General features: G+C 45.2%; 1 protein-coding gene, 1 long non-coding RNA gene and 1 pseudogene across 2 annotated transcripts; 2 read left to right on the top strand and 1 right to left on the bottom strand.

Annotated features, from left to right (window-relative positions):
• Positions 1-10903, bottom strand: LOC120966220 (uncharacterized). Its single transcript, XR_005759534.3, has 2 exons — positions 10453-10903; positions 1-255 (listed from the first exon to the last, which is right to left on the bottom strand). It is a non-coding gene; the product is annotated as an uncharacterized lncRNA (long non-coding RNA).
• LOC109756520 (tyrosine-sulfated glycopeptide receptor 1-like) lies at positions 262-5616 on the top strand. The gene has a single exon (XM_045229751.1). It carries the CDS (start codon positions 1052-1054, stop codon positions 4199-4201), a length of 3150 nt encoding a protein of 1049 aa, XP_045085686.1. The 5' UTR covers positions 262-1051; the 3' UTR covers positions 4202-5616.
• On the top strand, positions 6145-10459 carry LOC109756515 (uncharacterized; annotated as a pseudogene).
• Positions 10904-23104: the final 12201 nt, after the last annotated feature.

Raw genomic sequence — 23104 nt, 5'->3', positions numbered from 1 at the left:
TGGTTTAGTTCAAGTAGTTTAGTTCAATTCAATCAATTTAATTTAAACTATACAACTTGAAGATTTGAAATAAACAACTTGAACTAAAAACATGACACTTGTTATGGAGGGAGTAGTTTTCAGCTAACAAGATGAGAGAGCAGGCTGTAGCTACATCAACGTGTTGAAACACAAACGTGTGGCCGGCCTCTTGTGTTGTGTTCTTGCCTTCTCTGCTCCCACAGCAAGTTCTTCAGAGTTCAGTCGGCACTGTACCTGATAATAGCATGCGCGCCACCGCAGAAAAAAACAGAAGGATCAGCGATTCCATAAACACTAACAGGACATCAAGAACGACGCAGCGCCAACGCTGAAGTTCGCGAGAGCCTTAATTAAGTAGAGCGGCTGGCACTTGCTATTATTTTTTCTCAAACAGAAGAGGGGGATCACTAATCACACCTATAATGATCAATGATACAGTGCAGCATCTAAGAAGCAATAACAACGGTACAGTGCAGCTAGCATCAGCACATCAGCATCCAAGCAATGTGATTCTTAACACCAATCATTCAGCTATAATTAATACTCCTACGGGTACGGTGATGAATCAGCCCGCCATTGACAGAGCTCACACGCTACTCAGTTTACTTTGAATTCAGACGATAAACACGAAGCGTTACAGTCCATGGTCCACAATAGCAACCCGGTGGTGCCAGGAGAACGGAAAAACAACAGCAGACGTATCCATCAGGCGAAGCTCGCTTGCATGACAAGAGGGTAAGTAAAGTAAACGCCTAAAATCAAGAGGATGGAAGAGATAACAGATCACTCCAGCAGGTCAACCATCCACCCCGTCCAAAAAGCAACAACATCGCACTTCTTCTTGCCCTCCACTGGGCCTTGTCCACACACTGACTTTGACAAAGATGATTGCTCTCGAGCACGAGCGCCTTTTCGGAAACGGTCTTTCTTCCCCTCGTGCTCTTTCATGATTAGACCGCCATTCATGCTTTGTCCAGTCAGGGCACAACATCAGCCCTGGTTCCCATGCTAGTTCCAGCACCAATAAACCATGCAGACACTCCATTTCTCCAACTGGGGACACAGCAAGATATTGCACATACCTTCCCTTGCTCTTGTGCTGTTGGTCTGCTTGGTCTCTCCTACGAGTTCCTGCACGGAGCAGGAGAAGGCCTCCCTTCTCCAGTTCCTCTCCGGGCTTTCACAAGACGGTGGCCTCGCTGCGTCCTGGCAGCATGGCATGGATTGCTGCCAGTGGGAAGGGATCACCTGCGGGCAAGATAGGACGATCACCGATGTCTTGCTGGCTTCAAAGGGCCTTGAGGGGCACATCTCAGAGTCCCTTGGGAACCTAACTGGGCTGCAGCACCTTAACCTCTCCCACAATTCACTCTCCGGTGGTCTGCCACTGGAACTGGTATTGTCCAGCAGCATCCTTGTCCTTGACATCAGCTATAATCAGTTCAACGGAACACTGCCAGAGCTGCCAGCTTCGACCACTGCCGGACCACTCAAGGTACTCAACATCTCAAGCAACTTCTTTACAGGACAGTTCCCATCCACCGCATGGAAGGGAATGGAGGATCTGGTCGCGCTCAATGCCAGCAACAACAGATTTACTGGGCAGATATCAACTCATTTCTGTAGCACCTCCCCATCCATCTCCGTGCTTGATTTGTCTTTCAACCGCTTCAGTGGCAGCCTCCCCCAAGGCCTTGGTGATTGTTCAAAGATGATAGAGCTCAGGGCCGGGTACAACGACCTCAGTGGAACTATCCCAGATGAACTCTTCATTGCTACTTCGTTGGAATACCTGTCTCTTTCTAACAATCATTTGCATGGGGTTCTTGAAGATGCACACATATTTAACCTCAGAAATCTGTCTACCCTTGATCTTGGAGAGAACAATTTCAGTGGCAAGATTCCAGATTCCATAGGCCAGCTCAAGAAATTGCAGGAGCTCCATTTGAACAACAACAATATGTCAGGGGAGCTGCCATCGGCAGTGAGCAATTGCATAAATCTGATAATAATTGACCTCAAGAGCAACAATTTCAGTGGAGAACTTGCCAATGTGAATTTCTCCAACCTGCTCAACCTAAAAACTTTAGACCTTCTGTACAACAACTTCACCGGGAAAGTTCCAGAAAGCATATACTCTTGCAGCAACCTGACTGCACTGCGGTTATCTGGCAACAAATTACATGGGCAGCTTTCACCACGAATAGGTGATCTGAAGTACCTCACCTTCCTGTCACTTGGTAAAAATTCTTTTGAAAACATAAAAAGTGCACTTCACATCCTTCAGAGCTGCAAGAACCTTACCACCTTGCTTATAGGGCAGAATTTCATAGGAGAGCACATGCCAGCGGATGAGAAAATTGAAGGTTTTGAGAAACTTCAGGTTTTGGACATCGGAGGATGCCCATTGTTTGGAAAAATACCTCTTTGGATATCAAATCTAGCAAATTTAGAGGTATTAGTCTTATCCGACAATCAACTCACTGGATCAATACCAGCCTGGATCAAAGCCCTAAAGCACCTCTTCTATCTAGACATAAGAAACAACACCCTCACAGGGGAAATTCCAACAATATTGATGGATATGCCAACACTAATGTCAGAGAAGACAGAAGCTCATTTGGACCCCAGGCTCTTCGAGTTGCCTATTTATAAGAGCCCATCACTCCAATACCGCATACCCATTGCTTTCCCTAAAGTGCTGGATCTAAGCAACAATAAATTCACTGGTGAGATACCTCTGGAGATTGGTCAGTTGAAAGCTCTCCTTTCACTCAATTTTAGCTTCAACTACTTGACAGGACAGATTCCACAATCAATATGCAATTTAACAAACCTGCTGGTGCTAGACCTTTCCAACAACAATCTTACAGGTGCAATACCAGGTGCATTGAATAGCCTGAACTTCCTTTCAGCATTCAACATTTCTAACAATGACCTGGAAGGGCCTATTCCATCTGGAGGGCAGTTTAATACATTTCCGAATTCTAGTTTTGATGCGAATCCAAAGTTGTGTGGCTCTATGCTCACTCACAAATGCGCATCAGCTTCAACACCTCTAGTCTCCCAAAATCACAGAAATAAGAAGGTTATTTTTGCAATCACATTTAGTGTGTTCTTTGGAGGCATTGCAATTCTTTTGTTGCTCGGGCGTCTCCTCGTCTCAATCAGGGCCAAGGGTTTAAATGCAGAAACTAGAAGGGATAATGATGGAGATGCTGAAGCAACTTCAGTCTACTGCAGCTCAGAACAAACATTAGTAGTGATAAGGATGCCACAATTCAAGGGAGGAAAAAAAATGCTCAAATTCAATGACATTTTGAAAGCTACGAACAACTTTCACAAGGACAACATCATTGGATGTGGAGGGTTCGGATTAGTCTACAAGGCAGAGCTACCTGATGGTTCCAAGCTAGCAATTAAAAAGCTCAATGGTGAAATGTGTCTGATGGAAAGGGAGTTCAGTGCAGAGGTCGATGCTCTATCCATGGCACAACATGAAAATCTTGTACCGCTGTGGGGTTACTGCATCCAGGGAAACTCAAGGCTCCTCGTATATTCCTACATGGAGAATGGCAGCCTGGATGATTGGCTTCATAACAGATATGACGATGCTAGCTCATATTTTGACTGGCCAACTCGGCTCAAGATCGCGCAAGGAGCAAGCCTGGGCCTTTCTTATATCCATGATGTCTGCAAGCCTCAGATTGTCCACCGTGACATCAAATCCAGTAACATCCTACTGGACAAAGAATTTAAAGCTTATGTTGCTGATTTTGGGCTAGCCAGATTGATTGTTCCCAACAGAACTCATGTTACAACTGAGTTGGTCGGCACTATGGGTTACATTCCCCCTGAGTATGGGCAAGCATGGGTTGCTACGTTGAGAGGTGATATATACAGTTTTGGAGTAGTCCTGCTTGAGCTGCTCACTGGAATGCGACCTGTTTCAGTCCTATCTACATCAAAAGAACTTGTCCCATGGGTTCTACAGATGAGGTCTGAGGGCAAGCAGATCGACGTCTTGGATCCAACACTTAGAGGAACAGGGTATGAAGATCAAATTCTGAAGGTGCTTGAAACCGCTTGCAAGTGTGTCGATCATAATCAATTCAGGAGGCCAGCTATGATGCAAGTAGTCTCCTGCCTGGCCAGTATAGACGATGACCTACAGATATAAAGAACAGCCAAGACAGAAGGAACAACACATGATAGATAATGTATTTTCGTGCAAAATGTACATGTAACTTTCTTAGTTTCATGCACAGAAGTACTACTTCTGATAATCTTAAGAGTGTGTTTTGTACTTTGTACGAGCCTCACAGGTCGCCATTTTCAGCTTTACATGTTTCTTTAAGGAAAGATTTTCATAAAATCCATCTTTGTTTATTTTTATTTTTGCGAGGACATTTAGATGTCCCTCTTTATATTATGCTACTCCCTCCGTCCGAAAATAAGTGAAGTGGATTTTAGTTCAAATTTGAACTAAAACCACGTCACTTATTTTGGGACGGAGGGAGTATATGTTTTATGGTTCACAAGCATGAGACAAAGTTTAAACATGTGAAATGACTATCTTGTTTTATCACTGGAAGATTGAAAGTGGTTTCAGTTCAAGTTCTTTCAGATGTTTGCTTTGGATCAGCGATTTAAAAACCACCAGAGTTGGAGGTGAATTGCCGAACTACTAGATACAGCAAGTGTTTGGTTGGTCCAAGCGTCAAACAAATGGAACGAGAATATGAGAATGCAATAGGACTACTATCATCGGAATGTATATAATTCAGCACGCACATCAGAAAGCAGACACTAGCAGAACAAGAGAGGAATGGCTAAAAATCACCTGCCTTGCATTGCAGCTTCAGAAGCACCTACTTACCATGCTGGAGGATTCACTCGGCAAAGAAACCACCTGCCTTGCATCGCAGCTCGCTCCTCAGGCGTATAGAAATAGGCCTGGAAACACGTCCTAGGCCTGACCTACAAGCCCGATCTAGCTTCTAGATGGCAACCCTCGCGGAGGTTCAAAGAAACCGCCGCATCCGGGTCGGCATTCTGCCGAACGACCTGAGCGTGCTGCTGCCGAGGCGGCCTGCGCTGGGCACGAAAGGCGGGCATTGAGTCGGAGGGGTATATGCCAGCGTGCGCGTGGAACGGAGCGAGCGTGGTGGAAGCAAGGATGCGGCGCGAGTATGGCGGCATGCGAGCAGGAGGAGCGAGTGAATAGTGATGGCGATAGATCGGTGAAAGCGAAGCCCGTGGAGAGGTTTGTCCGCCTCGGGGCTTTGCTACGTCCGAGTGTTTTCAGGCGGCGGGGAAAGTTTGTGGGCATATGAACCCGTTTTTTTTTTAAGATATCTATATTTCGAAAATGGTCGAAAAATCATGAAATTTGTTGGCAACAAACTTGATTTATTTTCCTACTCCTAAAAACAATTGGGGGCTAAATGACTTTCGTGGTATTGTTCAGGACAAAGTCAAAATCAGCACTGTATTAGTTGTACTACTCACTCTATATTTTATCATCGATGATTTATTTTTATGCGTTGATTTTTTAGGCAGTTTTGTGTTGTCATTTTTTTTACAAGTAGAACAATAAGTCTAAGTTTGTGGATTCATAAAATGTTCCAATTTTGAAAACAAATGTTCAGAAAATAAAAAAATGTTCCTGATTTTTTAAAAATGTTAGTGTATTAAAAATTGTTAATGAAACTGAACAAAATTTCATCAATACAAAAAATGTTCATGAATTGAAAAATATTCTAAAAATTCAAAAACTGTTTGTGACTTACAAAATAGTTTATTGATTCATAAAATGTTTGCTGATTCAAAAAATGATCGTTAAATCAAAAAAATTGATCATGAATTTCAAAAATTATTCCACCAATTTTCAAAAAAAATGTTCGTCGATTCTAGAAATGTTCGCCTATTCAAGAAAAATGTTTTAAAAAATGTTCACAGTATATATTTTGCAAATAGTATAAAATGTTGATGAATTCAAAAAATGTTCATGCTTTTAGAAAATGTTGGAAATCTGTAAAAAAATGTTCAGGATTTTCAAAAATTGTTCACGATTTCACGAAAATGAGAGTGATGGCGTATCTCAGTGATGCAGCAAAATGTGGTCATGGCCATTGGAGATTATGAAAAAAAAAATCTCCTGTTGCAACGGACGGACCGTTTCGCTAGTGTGTGAGAGCCTCAACCGAAACGTGATGGCATGGGCGAGAGCCAGGAAGCTGCTGCCCGAGGCCAGTGTGAAGAGCACCAGTGTGGATGTGTGCCCGCACAGCCCCTGATCCTTGACCCAAACCTCCTTTCTTCTGTGGTCAATGAAGAGTCCACCCTTCTTCTCATTCCTCCTCACCCTCTTTCCTGACCAGGTCCAGTCAGAATCGTTGATCAGGACAGCAACCATGCAGAAGCAGCAGCAGCTCCGTTCCTCAAGCAAGAAGTGCAGCAATGGACCTTTCCTTGGATGTGCTGCTCTTGTGGTGGTGCTATTGCTGCTCTCCATGGCCTCTCCAGCCAGTTCTTGAACAGAGGGGGAGAAGGACTCCCTCCTGCAGTTCCTGGCTGGGCTGTCACAGGACGGCGGCCTCACGGCGTCGTGGAGGCGGAACAGCACCGGCTGCTGCGTGTGGGAAGGGATCACCTGTGGTGCGGATGGGTCAGTCACAGACGTCTCGCTAGCTTCGAAGGGCCTTGAGGGGCGCTTATCTCCATCGCTGGGCAACCTCACTGACCTGCTGCGCGTCAACCTGTCCCACAACTCTCTGTCTGGTGGCCTGCCGCTGGAGCTGGTGTCGTCCGACAGCATCGTCGTCCTTGATGTCAGCTTCAACCGCCTCAGAGGAGACATGCAAGAGCTTCCATCTTCAACAGCCCGGCCTCTGCAGGTATTGAACATCTCAAGCAACTTGTTCACAGGAGGGTTTCCATCCACGTGGAAAGTGATGAACAATCTGGTCGCGCTCAACGCCAGCAACAACAGCTTCACTGGGCAAATACCGAGTTATTTGTGCAGCAGCTCGTCATTGTTAGCTGTGGTTGACCTCTGTTACAACCAATTTACAGGCAGCATCCCTCCAGGACTTGGTAACTGCTCCATGCTCAGAGTGCTCAAGGCTGGACACAACCACCTCAGGGGGGCTCTCCCCAATGAACTCTTTGATGCTTCCTTACTGGAGTACCTCTCGCTTCCGAACAATCATTTAAATGGAAAGCTCGATGGCGCACAGATAATCAAGCTCAGAAATCTGGCTAACCTAAATCTTGGAGGGAACTATTTCAGCGGCAAGATTCCCGACTCCATTGGCCAGCTCAAGAAATTAGAGGAGTTGCATTTGGACCACAACAAGATGTCAGGGGAGCTGCCGTCGGCTCTGAGCAACTGCACAAATCTCATAACAGTTGATCTCAAGAGCAACCACTTCAACGGAGAACTTACCAAGGTCAACTTCTCAAGCCTGCTCAGTCTAAGGAATTTAGATCTTCTGTACAACAACTTCACCGGCACAATTCCAGAAAGCATATACTCTTGCAGCAAGCTGGCTGCATTGCGGATATCTGGCAACAACTTGCATGGGCAGCTTTCACCAAGAATAGCCAGTTTGAAATCCCTTACGTTCCTATCACTTGGTTTCAACAATTTTACAAATATCACAAACACACTCCGGATACTCAAGAACTGTAGGAACCTCACTTCCCTACTTATCGGGGGGACCAACTTCTGTTAGACTAAGCTAGTTGGCTGCATGGCTGCATAGTATAGGTCCTTTGCTTTTTCTGTTAAATAATGTGTGTGCATGGTGATGTGACCGGCACATGCACGTAGTTGTGGGAGCTCAGTGCACGTACGCACGATTCTCTCATGTTCTCTCGTTTTTTCCCCATACCCTGGCTCCTCTCCTGGTGGGACTTGATCGCTGTGAGATGCGGTCGTGGGATGGCGCGGCCATCACGGATCATGGCGATCCCGCCGGGAGTGAGCAAGCTGGGGTGGCTTCTGTTGTAACAGAATAACTAGAAGAGAAATAGACGCAGAAAAAGCTGTGAAGTCGCACAGCGCAAAAACTCCTCTCTCTTTTCGTTCGTGAGCTTGTCTTCCTCTCTCCCTCTCGCTCGATCCGGCAACGACAACTTCAAGGGTGAGTCCATGCCAGAAGATGAAATTGTTGATGGTTTTCAGAATCTTCAGGTTCTTTCAATAGCTAGTTCCTCATTGTCTGGAAACATACCCCTTTGGCTATCAAAGCTGACAAAGCTGGAGATGTTATTTTTGCAAGATAACCAACTCAGTGGGCCAATACCAGGCTGGATCAAAAACCTAAACTTACTGTTCCATCTAGACATATCAAATAATTACATTACAGGCGAAATTCCAAAAGCCTTAATGGAGATGCCAATGCTCAAGTCAGATAGGATTGCACCCCGTTTGGACCCAAGAGCATTTGAACTGCCTGTTTATGGCACTCCATCACGTCAGTATCGCACACACATTGCTTTCCGCAAAGTGCTGGAGCTAGGTAACAATAACTTAACTGGTGAGATCCCTCCGGAGATCGGCCAGTTGATATCCCTTCATTCACTCAATTTGAGCTCCAACGACCTATCAGGAAAGATCCCAATATCAATATGTAATCTCACAAACCTGTCAGCACTAGACTTGTCCAACAACAATCTCACCGGTGCAGTTCCATCTGCACTGAGTAGCCTGCACTTTCTATCCAGGTTCAACATTTCTTATAATGACCTAGAAGGTCCTGTTCCATCTGGAGGCCAGTTCGACACATTTGAGATTTCTGGCTTCGATGGGAACAACAAGCTCTGCGGCGCCATGCTCATTCACAAATGTGGTTCAGCTGAACCACCTCCAGCCACAATTATGTCAATCAAACAAACTGATTACAAGACCGGCTTCGCAATTGCCTTCAGCGTGTTCTTTGGTGTAGGGGTGCTGTATGATCAGATAGTCTTATCAAAGTATTTTGGCTGGTACTAATCCAGTTTCTGTATCGATTTATCCCAATGTTGAGACGATTAGGTTGCTATTCAGGTTTAGCAACATGTCCAGCGAACAAGCTTGCCGTCATAATTGTATACCACAGTAATCTAGGGCAAGGAGTCATTCCATTTCGTGGAGGTGTATAAGTATGTAACAATGCAAGACTGCTTGTACTGAAGCATTCTATATGTATCTGAAACTCATCTTGCTGGTTTTCTAATTCTTTTCTTTCAGGAAAACAAATTATGTAGTGTAACTTTATTTTTCACAAATTACTTTGCTTCCGGAGCAATAACGGCATGCGGTTGAGTCATGCTAAATCCTTGGGTATAGCGTGTGTTAGCGACTAAACAAGATGAACTGATAAAATGTATGCAGTATGCTATAAGCACTACTGTCACAAAATAGCATCTCCAACACTTCAAGGAACAGGATACAAAGAGCAAATGCTGAAGGTGGTTCAAATCGCTTGCAGGTGTGCCGATCATAATCAATTCAGGAGGCTAGCTATGATGGAAGTAGTCTCCTGCCTGACCAGTATAGGCGATGATCGACAAATGCAAAGAACAGCCAAGATATAGAAGGAATAGCACATGATAGATAATGTATTTTCGTGCACAATGTACATGTACTTTCTTAATTTCATACAACTACTAGTACTTCTGATAATCTTAGAGTTTATTTTGTACTTTGTACAGAGCCTAACAGGTTGCCATTTTCAGTGTTTCGTGTTTCTTTAAGGAAAGATTTTTTATAAAATCGATCTTCCTTTATTAGTATTATTTTTTCGAGGACCTTTACATGTCCCTCTACTCCTCCCGTCCATCCATAAGTGTACTTCTAGCTTTCGTTCCAAGTCAAAGATTTAGAATTTTGACCAAATTAATAGGAAGAAGTAGCAGCAATTATGGCATTAAAGTAGTATCACTCATTCCGTTTTGAAATGTACGTTCATACTATACCAATTTGATGTCATATATGTTACTACTCTTTTCTATGAAGTTGGTCAAAACGTTAAAACTTTGACTTAGGACAAAAGGTAGAAGTACACGGAGGGAGTATATATTATACTATATGGTTTATGTTTCACAAGCATGAGACAAAGTATAAACATGTGAAATGACTATCTTGTTTTGTCACTGAAAGATTGAAAGTGGTTTCAATTCAAGTTCTTTCAGCTGTTTGTTTTGGATCAGCGATTTTAAAAACCAGCAGAGTTGGAGGTGAACTGCCGAACTACTAGACACAGCAAGTGTTTGGTTGGTCCAAGCGTCAAACAAATGGAACGAGAATTTGAGGATGCAATACGACTACTATCTTCGGAGTGTTTATAATTCAGTGCGCACTGCAGAAAGTACATAGCTACTAGCAGAACAAGAAAGGCATGGCTAAAAAACCACCTGCTATGCATAGCACCTACTTACCATGCAGCAGGAATCACTCGGCGAAGAAACCACCTGCCTTGCATCCGCAGCTAGCTCCTCCGTGATATAGAAATAGGCCTGGAAACGCGTCCTAGGCCTGATCTACGAGCCCGATCCAGCTTCTCGATGGCAACCCTCACGGCGGTTCAAAGAAACCGCCGCATCCGGGTCGGCATTCTGCCGAACGGCCTGAGCGCGCTGCTGCCGAGGCGGCTTCGCTGGGCACGAAAGGCCGGCATTGAGTCGGAGGGGTAGATGCCAGCGCGCACGTGGAACGGAGCGAGCGTGGTGGAAGCAAGGATGCGGCGCGAGTACGGCGGCATGCCAGCAGGAGGAGCGGGTGATGGGCTGATGGCGATGGAGCGGCGAACCAAAGGCGGCATCCAGATATACTCCCTCCCTCTCGGCGCATAGGGCACGTGCCTAGTCATAGGTAGTCGATTCTTTAAAAAAAAATAGGGGTGGGGGAGGGGAAAGGTAGGTCGTTGATTTGACTAACATAAATTGTGTTACCATAAAAAAAAACATAAATTGTGTTTCTTGGAAAAACTTAAACCTAAAATCTAAAAAGTGCATACGCACTATTTGGGCAAACTGAGCGGCCGGCTCCTGGCCACTCGTTTCCGTGCGTACGTAGTCCAGGTGTCACCTGGTCTGAATTATATGGACTGTTTTTGGACTGTTGTGGGTCAGGGAATATAATTAGAAGAAAAAGTAGCCCATGATGTCCATTCTCTCTCTCCGCATGAGACTGATTTAACTATCTTTCACAAAAATTAAAAAAGTCATACCTTTCAAACCGCGCGGCGGAATTCAGATCCGTTTTCACCCTTAGAATCCGCACGTCGAGATCTTTGAAACTAGATCCCGCATGGATATGTTTCGATGAAATTTTTTTATACCAACTTTTATGTTATATTGTGCAATTTTAGTACTACATGGTGCAACTTTTTTCACAACAAAATTCTGGAGCTGCATAATCCAACTTCCTATGTGACTGTTCATCAGGGATAGTACCTGATTTGCGTATGTATTGGCTTTGCCTTCTCCTCCACTTTTGGTCTTGGTTGTGAGGTTCCGATTTGATGTTTAGTTGGTAGGAAGACTAGTTGCACACACATATGCTCAGTTGGCTTGTAATGTAGTCTAATTGCAAACACATTGATGTTTAGTTGGCTTGTAATATAGTCTAGTTGCACACACATTGATGTTTAGTTGACAGGAAGACTAGTTGCACACAATATGCTCAGTTGATTCGTAATGTAGTCTAGTTGCACACACATTGATGTTTAGTTGGCAGGACACTAGTTGCACACACACATGCGCAATTGACGTGTTTAGTCTAGTTGCACATACATTGATATTTAGTTGGCAGGACTAGTTACACATATATGCTCAGTTGGGATGACAATGTAGTCTAGTTGCACACATATTGGTGTTTAGCTGGCAGGATTATTGGCACACACATATGCTCAGTTGGCGCAGCAATGTAGTATAGTTGAACACACATTGATGTTTAGTTGGCAAGACTATTGACACACACATATGCTTAATTGGTGCGGCAATGTAATCTAGTTGCACACACATTGATGTTTAATTGGCAGGAAAATTAATTTATCGAAACATGCCCATGCGGGATCTACTTTTGAAGAGCACGTCGTGATGGTTTCAACGGTGAAAACGGATCTGAATTTTGACACGCGGTTTAGAAGATATGTCTTTTAGAATTTTGAAAATCAAAAATTAAAGGAACGAACATAAAGAACATTAATGCAGCGGCATCCATACATTCATCACGTGAGAAGAGACCATATAGAGAATGATTAATTAGTAGAATCCTTTTTAATCACAGGAATGATTAAATAACAACACCCACACTATTTAAAAAAAAGGTAGGCCGCCCAGGAGCGCTAGCGGGCATCCAGCCGCCCGCTAGACGCGTCCAAACTTAAATTATGTTATATATGTCATAAAATATATCACTGGATCCGTATGTGAATGTACTCCCTCCGTCTCATGTTAGTAAAACAATTTTTCAAAGATTAGACTCAACTTCGGCCAAGGAGTTGGAAAAGAGGGTTCCTACAGGCAGTCGGCTCTGATACCAAGTTATGACGCCCCCGATTCGACCGTACACTAATCATACACGCAAATATGTACGATCAAGATCAAGGGCTCACGGGAACATATGACAACGCAACTCTAGACACAAATAAAATAATACAAGATTCATATTACAAGCCAGGGGCCTCGAGGGCTCGAATACAAGCTCGATACACAAGAGTCAGCGGAAGCAACGGGCACAGACATAAGTTAAACAAGGTTGCCTTAAGAAGGCAAGCACAAACATCAACGATCGAAGAGGCAAGGCCTCCTGCCTGGGACCTCCTAACTACTCCTGGTCGTCGGTGGTCTCCATGTAGCAGCAAGCAAAGAGGTGGCATCTGGCTCCTGGGATCCACCATCTGGTTGTAACAACCGGAAAGAAGAAAGAAGGGGGGAAATGGGTAGCAAAGCAACCGTGAGTACTCATCCAAAGTACTCGCAAGCATCAATCTATACTAAGTATGCATTGGTATCAAATGGAAGGGTTGTATCTGTGGACTGAACTGCAGAATGTCAGAATAAAGGGGAAGGCCTAGCCTATCGAAGACTAGCATCTTCAAGCAGCTCCAAGCATCTTGCAGCATGTAGAAGAGTAAAGAATAGCACTTTATAATTGATAACCCACAAGTATAGGAGATCAATTGTAGCCTCTTTTGATAAGTAAGAGTGTCGAATCCAACGAGGAGCTAAAGGTAGAACAAATATTCCCTCAAGTTCTATCAACCACCAATACAACTCTACGCACGCTTAACATTCGCTTTACCTAGAACAAGTATGAAACTAGAAGTACTTTGTAGGTGTTGTTGGATAGGTTTGCAAGAATATAAAGAGCACGTAAATAAAAACTAGGAGTTGTTTAGATGAAGACACAACTAAGTTAGTTTTAGTAGAGAACTTGTTGTCACGAGAAAGTTATTTGTCCCTAGGCAATCGATAACTAGACTAGTAATCATTATTGCAATCTTATTTGAGGGAGAGGCATAAGCTAACATACTTTCTCTTCTTGGATCATATGCACTTATGATTGGAACTCTAGCAAGCATCCGCAACTACTAAAGATCATTAAGGTAAAACCCAACCATAGCATTAAAGTATCAAGTCCTCTTTATTCCCATACGCAAACAACCTACTTACTCGGGTCTGTGTTTCTGTCACTCACGCCACCCACCATAAGCAAATCATGAACATATTGCAAACCCTACAGCGGGGATCCCTCACGCTTGCGCGACACGGTGAGCACCATAGGACAACACCAATAATAAAACATGCAACTCAAACCAATCACGATCATCAATTAACCCACAGGACAAAACAGATCTACTCAAACATCATAGGATAGCCATACATCATTGGGAAATAATATATAGCGTTGAGCACCATGTTTAAGTAGAGATTACAGCGGGTAAAAGAGGGGTTACACCACTGCATAGAGGGGGGAGAGTTGGTGATGACGGCGGTGAAGTTATTGGTGTAGATTGCGGTGACGATGATGGCCCCGGCGGCACTCCGGTGCCACCGGAAGTGAGGGGGAGAGAGAGCCCCCCTCCTTCTTCTTCTTCCTTGACCTTCTCCCTGGATGGGAGAAGGGTTTCCCCTCTGGTCCATGGTCTCCATGTCGTGGGAGGGGCGAGAGCCCCTCCGAGATTAGATATGTCTCTCTGTCTCTCTCTGTTTCTGCGTTCCTTGATTCTGCCCTTTCACCGTTTCTTTTATAACTGGAGATCCATAACTCCGATTGGGCTGAATTTTGGACACGATCTCTATCCGGATATTAGCTTTCTTGCAGCGAAAGAAGGGCTCCAACCGCCTTACGGGGTGGCCACGAGGGCCCCGGGCGCGCCCCCTGCCTCGTGGCCCCCTCGGGCATCGTATGTAACACCCCGCATGTAACTTGCCATATTTGTAACTCCGACTCTTGCCATTTCCGGCTATGTCATATGTTTTTCCCTCCGTTGTCGGGTTTTGTCTTTCGTTTTGTATTTTGTCATGTCATGCATTTTCATATCATGTCATCATGTGCATTGCATTCGCATACGTGTTCGTCTCATGCATCCGAGTATTTTCCACGTTGTCCGTTTTCCAATTCGGCGCTCCTATCTCCTCCGGTGCACCCCTCTTGTTTTCTTTCGTGTGCGTGTGTCAAACTTTCTCGGAATGGACCGCGGCTTGTCAAGTGGTCTTAATATACCACCCGGAGACTACCGGTCAAGTTTCGTTCCATTCGGAGGTCGTTTGGTACTCCAACGGTTAACCGGGCATCCGCAAAGTCCATTTGAGTATCCAGCAAAACCCCCCTCCAAAACCAGCCCAAAACCCACCAAACCCTCTTCCATGCTCTAGGTCGTTCGATCACGATCGTGTGGGCGAAAACCGCACCTCATTTGGAGCCTCCTAGCTCCCTCTACCTATTTATATGTGGGCATCCCGAAAACGAAATCGCAGTCTCCCCGAAACCCTAAATCGCCTCTCCGCGGGCGGACGTGTCCAGCCGCCGCCGGACAAGACGCGCCGCCGCTCCCGGCCAGTGGCGTCGCGCCACGTCGCCCCCGCCGCGCCAGGCCCGCCGGGCCCGTGACCGGCCCTCCCGGCCCGCAGCTCCGCCGCCCGGCGCCCGCGCCCCGTCTGCCGCCTCCCCGCGCGCCCGCCGCCGCCGGCCATCGCCGCCTCGCCGCCGCGGCTGCGCCGCCCGTCCGCCGCGTCGCCGGTGGCTCCCCGCCGCCGCCCGTCGCCGGGGCCCCGCCGCCTCCCTCGCCGGCCGGCGACCCCCCCTCCGCCGACCGCCTCCTCCGGCGACCCCCCCTCCGCCGGGCCCTCCCCCGACCAGGCGCCGCCGGCCCCTTCTTCTCCTCCGGCGAGCGAGCCCGACCTCCGGCCCAGATCCGATCGAGCGGTAGCCTCCCCGCTGACTTCCCTCGCTCGTTTTTTTCCCAAGTCCCAGTATTTTCTCAGCATATGCACTTGTTCCCGATGCGATAACTTTGTGCATGTAGTTTCGATTCGCGCGTATAATATGCCAAATTGTTCGTCTCGTGATGCTCTTCATTTTGTTCAATTGCACCATGTTCATTAGAGGTTTTCTTGATGCCCAAATATTCGTTGGAAGAGGGCTAGTTGCTGTTAATCTCTGGTTCTTATCAGAACTTGGAGATTTGTCATTTTTGTATCATTTATTCTGTGCATCTTTTGAGCATAAGCTCTACATGTGTTTTGAAGTATGCCATGCCATCTTTCCAGTGGGTTAGTCCATGTATTTTTTTGATCTTTGTGGTGACTAGCACAAGCATGCAAAGTAGGCCCCGTAATATTTCTGATTTCAGGGACTTAGTGTTTTCTCTAAGTCTTTGTCTGCTGTAATTTTGTTGCCATGTAAACTTGATGCTAGAGAGAGATCCATGCATATTTTGGAGATGTTCAGTAAGGATGTTTTGTAGCTATAGTTGTAATTGATCCATTCCTGCAATTGTTTGCAATTTTAGAGCACCAGAGCATGACTCAATCTTGCTCTACTTTTGCTATAAAATATTTCTGGCAGATTCTTAACATGATTTGCAATCTTGCCAAGCTTATTGTAGTTGATCCATATATGCTATGCAATTGTTCTTGCCATGGATAGCTTCATAGACATGCCATCTTGCTGTAGGTATGATTTGTTTGTCATGCATTGCTCTGTAGTGAGTGCATCATGCTCACAAAGAGGCCTACATATTAATATTTCTGCCATGCTCTGTTTTCTGCTGTCTGAAACCTGATAACGAAACTTACTAAGTTTACATGCTTGCCATCATATCTTCTGGTCCTTTTTGGCTTATGGTCACTAAGGGACTTTTGTCATGTGCATTTAGTAGAACACTACCATACCTTGTTTTTCTATGTTAAGTTCCTGTAGCATGTTGATTTTGTGCTCTGAACATTGCTACCTGATGCTGATTTCTGCCATGTCCAGTTTTTCACTAAGTCTGTGAACCTGTAATCTTTTGCACTTTTTCCATGCTTGTTTGAGCTTGATATGTTGTGAACTAGCCGTAGCTCAGTGTTCATCTTTTGTCAAGCATCTCCTGTAGATTACTGCCATGTGCTTTGTTGCTATGTTGGGGTGCTTTAGCATTGCTACTTGTTGCATTTTAAATGCTATCTTGCTGTTTATCGAAGATTAGTGTCATTCTTGTTTTGCTTGCCATTTGCAAACCGTGAATCCGATTCCGGTGACCTTTATATCGATTTCGACCGAAATCATCTCAACTTTCCAGTGGCATGCTTGGTTTGTCAAGTTACTGCCATGTTCATCATTTTCCTTCCGGAGCACGCATATGCATCGCATATCATAACTTGCATATCATACATGTCTTGCATCATGTTGCTTGCGAATTTCTCGTTGCTGATTGTGGTTCCGTTTGTTTGTGTTCTTGTCTTGGGTAGAGCCGGGAGACGAGTTCGTGAACGAGGAACTTGTCGAGTACGCTTACGAGGATCAAGCTTTCGACAACTCTGAGAATCTTGCAGGCAAGATGACCACCCCTCGAAATCACTTCTATCTTTGCTATGCTAGTTGTTTCGCTCTATTGCCATGCTCCGCTACCTACCACTTGCTATATCTTGTCTCCTATTTTAGCCATGTCAGCCCCTAACCATCCTTTCCTAGCAACCGTTGTTTGGCTAAGTTACCGCTTTTGCTCAGCCCCTCTTATAGCGTTGCTAGTTGCAGGTGAAGTTGAAGTTTGTTCCATGTCGGAACATGGATATGTTGGGATATCACAATATCTCTTATTTAATTAATGCACCTATATATTTTGGTAAAGGGTGGAAGGCTCGGCCTTATGCCTGGTGTTTTGTTCCACTCTTGCCGCCCTAGTTACTGTTATACCGGGATTATGTTCCTTGAGTTTGCGTTCCTTACGCGGTCGGGTGATTTATGGGACCCCCTTGACAGTTTGCCTTGAATAAAACTCCTCCAGCATGGCCCAACCTTGGTTTTACCAGTTGCTACCTAAGCCTTTTTCCCCCGGGTTTTCGCGAGCCCGAGGGTCATCTTATTTTAACCCCCCCGGGCCAGTGCTCCTTCGAGTGTTGGTCCGAACCGAGCAGCCTGCGGGGCCACCTCGGGGAAACTCGAGGACTGGTTTAACTCGTAGCTTGACTTATCCGATGTGCCCTGAGAACGAGATATGTGCAGCTCCTATCGGGATTTGTCGGCACATTCGGGCGGCTTTGCTGGTCTTGTTTTACCATTGTCGAGATGTCTTGTAAACCGGGATTCCGAGACTGATCGGGTCTTTCCGGGAGAAGGTTTATCCTTCGTTGACCGTGAGAGCTTATGATGGGCTAAGTTGGGACACCCCTGCAGGGTATTATCTTTCGAAAGCCGTGCCCGCGGTTATGAGGCAGATGGGAATTTGTTAATGTCCGGTTGTAGATAACTTGTCACTTGACCCAATTAAAATACACCAAGTGCGTGTGTAGCCGTGATGGTCTCTTCTCGGCGGAGTCCGGGAAGTGAACACGGTCTGTGTTATGTTTGACGTAAGTGGGTGTTCAGGACCTCTTCTTGGTCAATGCTAGATGACGTCCGTTCCTTTGCTTCTCTTCTCGCTCTCATTTGCGCAAGTTAGCCACCATATATGCTTTTGCCGCTGCAGCTTCACCTCTTTGCACCTCCTTTTCCCTACAAGCTTAAATAGTCTTGATCTCGCGGGTGTGAGATTGCTGAGTCCCCGTGACTCACAGATACTTCCAAACCAGTTGCAGGTGCCGACGATGCCAGTGCAGATGATGGCGTCGATCTCAAGTGGGAGTTCGACGAGGAACGTGGTCGTTACTATGTGTCTTTTCCTGATGATCAGTAGTGGAGCCCAGTTGGGACGATCGGGGATCTAGCATTTGGGGTTGTCTTATTTTCATCTGGATTTTGACCGTAGTCGGTCTATATGATTGTATTTTGGATGATGTTTGATGATATTTATGTATGTGTGAAGTGGCGATTGTAAGCCAACTCTTTATCCCAGTCTTATTCATTACATGGGATTGTGTGAAGATGACCCTTCTTGCGACAAAACCACTATGCGGTTATGCCTCTAAGTCGTGCCTCGACACGTGGGAGATATAGCCGCATCGTGGGCGTTACATCGTATCACGTTGATTCTTCTTACCAAAAATCACATATATTCCAAAAAAAAATCTCCGTCAGTTTTTATCCCGTTTGGACTCCATTTAACATGGATTTTCTGTGAAACAAAAACATGCAACAAACAGGAACTGGCACTGGGCACTGGATCAATATGTTAGTCCCAAAAATAGTATAAAAAGTTGTCAAAAGTATATAAAAGTTGTATAATATTGGCATGGAACAATAAAATTTATAGATACGACGGAGACGTATCAGCATCCCCAAGCTTAATTCCTGCTCGTCCTCGAGTAGGTAAATGATAAAAAATATAATTTTTGATGTGGAATGCTACCTAGCATAATCTTGATCACATAATCTAATCATGGCATGAGTATTAAGACACGAGTGATTCAAAGCAATAGTCTATCATTTGACATTAAGACAATAATACTTCAAGCATACTAACAAAGCAATCATGTCTTTTCAAAATAACATGGCCAAACAAAGTTATCCCTACAGAATCATATGGTCTGGCTATGCTCCATCTTCACCACACAAAATATTCACATCATGCACAACCCCGATGACAAGCCAAGCAATTGTTTCATACTTTTGATGTTCTCAAACCTTTTCAACTTTCACGCAATACATGAGCGTGAGCCATGGACATAGCACTATAGGTGGAATAGAATATGATGGTGGAGGTTGTATGGAGAAGACAAAAAGGAAGAAAGTATCACATTGACGCGGCTAATCAACGGGCTATGAAGATGCCCATCAATTGATGCCAATGTGAGGAGTAGGGATTGCCATGCAAAAGATGCACTAAGAGCTATAAGTGTATGAAAGCTCAAACTAAAAACTAAGTGGGTGTGCATCCAACTTGCTTGCTCATGAAGACCTAGGGCACTTGAGGAAGCCCATCGTTGGAATATACAAGCCAAGTTCTATAATGAAAATACTTATGCCTCTTGCAACCATTTAGTTTCCAAATACTTATGCCTCTTGCAAAATCTAGTTTCCCTATTTGGTGTGTACTTGCAAGCTCTATGCACTCCACAGAAATTGACATGCTTATAAGAGACATTTTCATCATGACTAGTGCAATCATCATTAGTACTATGGATATTCAAAGAGTTCATACTAACAACATTGCAATCATGTTCATCATTCAGAGATTTAGTGCCAAACATTCTAATGGATTCTTCCTCTAGCAATTGAGCACAATTATCGGAATCCTTATTCTCATGAAAGATATAAAAAAGATGAAGCATATGAGGCACCCTCAATTCCATTTTTTTGTAGTTTTCTTTTATAAATTATACTAGTGATAAAACAAGAAACTAAAAGATTTGATTGCAAGATCTAAAGATATACCTTCAAGCACTCACCTACCCGGCAACGGCGCCAGAAACTGCTTGATGTCTACTACGCAACCTTCTTCTTGTAGACGTTGTTGGGCCTCCAAGTGCAGAGGTTTGTAGGACAATAGCAAATTTCCCTTAAGTGGATGACCTAAGGTTTATCAATCCGTGGGAGGCGTAGGATGAAGATGGTCTCTCTCAAACAACCCTGCAACCAAATAACAAAGAGTCTCTTGTGTCCCCAACACACCCAATACAATGGTAAATTGTATAGGTGCACTAGTTCGGCGAAGAGATGGTGATACAAGTGCAATATGGATGGTAGATATAGGTTTTTGTAATCTGAAATTATAAAAACAGCAAGGTAACTAATGATAAAAGTGAGCGAAAACGGTATTGCAATGTGTTCAAACAAGGCCTAGGGTTCATACTTTCACTAGTGCAAGTTCTCTCAACAATAATAACATAATTGGATCATGTAACTATCCCTCAACATGCAACAAAGAGTCACTCCAAAGTCACTAATAGCGGAGAACAAACGAAGAGGTTATGGTAGGGTACGAAACCACCTCAAAGTTATCCTTTCTGATCGATCTATTCAAGAGTCCGTAGTAAAATAACATGAAGCTATTCTTTCCGTTCAATCTATCATAGAGTTCGTACTAGAATAACACCTTAAGACACAAATCAACCAAAATCCTAATGTCACCTAGATACTCCAATGTCACCTCAAGTATCCGTGGGTATGATTATACAATATGCATCACACAATCTCAGATTCATCTATTCAACCAACACAAAGTACTTCAAAGAGTGCCCCAAAGTTTCTACCGGAGAGTCAAGACGAAAATGTGTGCCAACCCCTATGCATAAGTTCATGAGCTCACGGAACCCGCAAGTTGATCACCAAAACATACATCAAGTGAATCACCTGATATCCCATTGTCACCACAGATAAGCACATGCAAGACATACATCAAGTGTTCTCAAATCCTTAAAGACTCAATCCGATAAAATAACTTCAAAGGAAAAACTCAATCCATTACAAGAGAGTAGAGGGGGAGAAACATCATACGATCCAACTATAATACCAAAGCTCGCGATACATCAAGATCGTACCATCTCAAGAACACGAGAGAGAGAGAGAGAGATCAAACACATAGCTACTGGTACATACCCTCAGCCCCGAGGGTGAACTACTCCTTCCTCGTCATGGAGAGCGCCGGGACGATGAAGATGGACACCGATGAGGGTTCCCCCCTCCGGCAGGGTGCCGGAACAGGGTCCCGATTGGTTTTTGGTGGCTACAGAGGCTTGCAGCGGCGGAACTCCCGATCTGTTCTACTCCCCGATGTTTTTAGGGTATATGGACATATATAGGCGAAAGAAGTCGGTCAGGGGAGCCACGAGGGGCCCACGAGGGTGGGGGGCGCGCCCAGGGGTAGGGCGCGCCTCCCTGCCTCGTGGCTTCCTCGAAGCTTCCCTGACGTCTACTCCAAGTCTCCTGGATTACTTCTGTTCCAAAAATAACTCTCCCGAAGGTTTCATTCCGTTTGGACTTCGTTTGATATTCCTTTTCTTTGAAACACTAAAATAGGCAAGAAAACAACAATTTGGGTTGGGCCTCCGGTTAATAGGTTAGTCCCAAAAATAATATAAAAGTGTTTAGTAAAGCCCATAAACATCCAAAATAGATAATATAATAGCATGAATACTTCATAAATTATAGATACGTTGGAGACGTATCAGCATCCCCAAGCTTAATTCCTGCTCGTCCTCGAATAGGTAAATGATAAAAGAAATAATTTATGAAGTGTGAATGCTAGCAGGTGCACAAGTTTGATCAATGATAATTTCAATCACCTTTTCTAGCATCATTATACTCCCTCCGTTCCTTTATCTAAGGTGCATTTTTTCAGCTCAGTGACCAAGGCAGTAATTTTTGGAGCATCTGGTACAATACTACCCCTGGTATTAATTTAGCGTTGGAAATCAATTAGGTGAGCCTCCACTGATTTGGCCGCTGCATGCAGATACGCTGCCGGCCTAGCATGGCACATGCAATCCCCATATCCCAAGAAATCAGCGATGCACATAACTGTGTTGCCTCCTATAGGAAAATGAGCTCGCGCGGCAAACAGAAAAAGGGAGGGAAGTCACTTGGCGCCAACAGAATGAAGATTTCAAAATATGTTCTCGTGTACAAAATGAGTCAACTCCCCCTGTTTTTCTTCATTTCCCCCTTCTTCCAGTACGTGGCCAACAGAAAACATGGTTGATCTAGACTTGCATCCAGCACCTAATTGGGATTCAATTGAGGAGAACGAAGACAGGGCCTGTGATCTTGGATACGACTATGACTGGCTAGCTTCTGATGACTCCGACGACGGTATGTTCTCGTGCAATCTCACCTTTTTGCAGTAATAGCGAGATAATTTTTTCATTGCGGGCTCCATGTAGAAGTTGAGCATTCCCTCCATGACGGCAAGGCGAGCATGATCGACTTCATGCCAGCAAAGAAGCCGACGATGAGGCGGACCTCCTTGAACACACGCGAGCTGCTTCTGCGGAGCACGGGCGACTTGACGTACGCACGCCGGCGGAAGACGCGGGGCGCGGCCAACGCGTCGGCGGGCGCGGACGTGGGCACGACCAAGGCGCAGGCGGGCACGGCCAACCCGCCGGCGGGCGCAGACGCGGGGACAGCCACGGCCAACGCGCCGGCAGGCGGGGACGCACGCGAGGCCAACATGCAGACGGACCCGGCCACGCAGTGGATGCAACGCAGGCTTCACAGGTACGTACTGTATGTATTCCATACTCCTTGAACCAGATCATGTACTCCGGGGTAGTACTTGACCCGCTGTGTCACCATCTCTGCTCAGGTCGATCGCCGAGGCGCTGGTGGACGAGGCCACGCAGAGGATGGAATACAGTGCAAGCCGCCGGTGAATCCAGCGGAGAAGTGGTGGCCGGTGTCCTTTTGCATGATGGTGTCGCTCAGAAGTAGGAATACCTTCTATCCGGGGGCGATCCGGCTTGGTACCACCAGGGCCTATCTCTTCAACGGTGAACATGTTCT

This window comes from Aegilops tauschii, chromosome 6 (assembly GCF_002575655.3).
Source record: "Aegilops tauschii subsp. strangulata cultivar AL8/78 chromosome 6, Aet v6.0, whole genome shotgun sequence".
NCBI classification, from domain to species: Eukaryota; Viridiplantae; Streptophyta; class Magnoliopsida; order Poales; family Poaceae; genus Aegilops; species Aegilops tauschii.
The sequence above is the reverse complement of the archived record's forward strand: the minus strand, read 5'-3'. Positions and strand labels throughout refer to the sequence as shown.

Bases quoted from the DNA above. Each gene is read 5' to 3' on its own strand.
- LOC109756520 (XM_045229751.1), top strand. From the start codon at position 1,052: ATGCAGACACTCCATTTCTCCAACTGGGGACACAGCAAGATATTGCAC.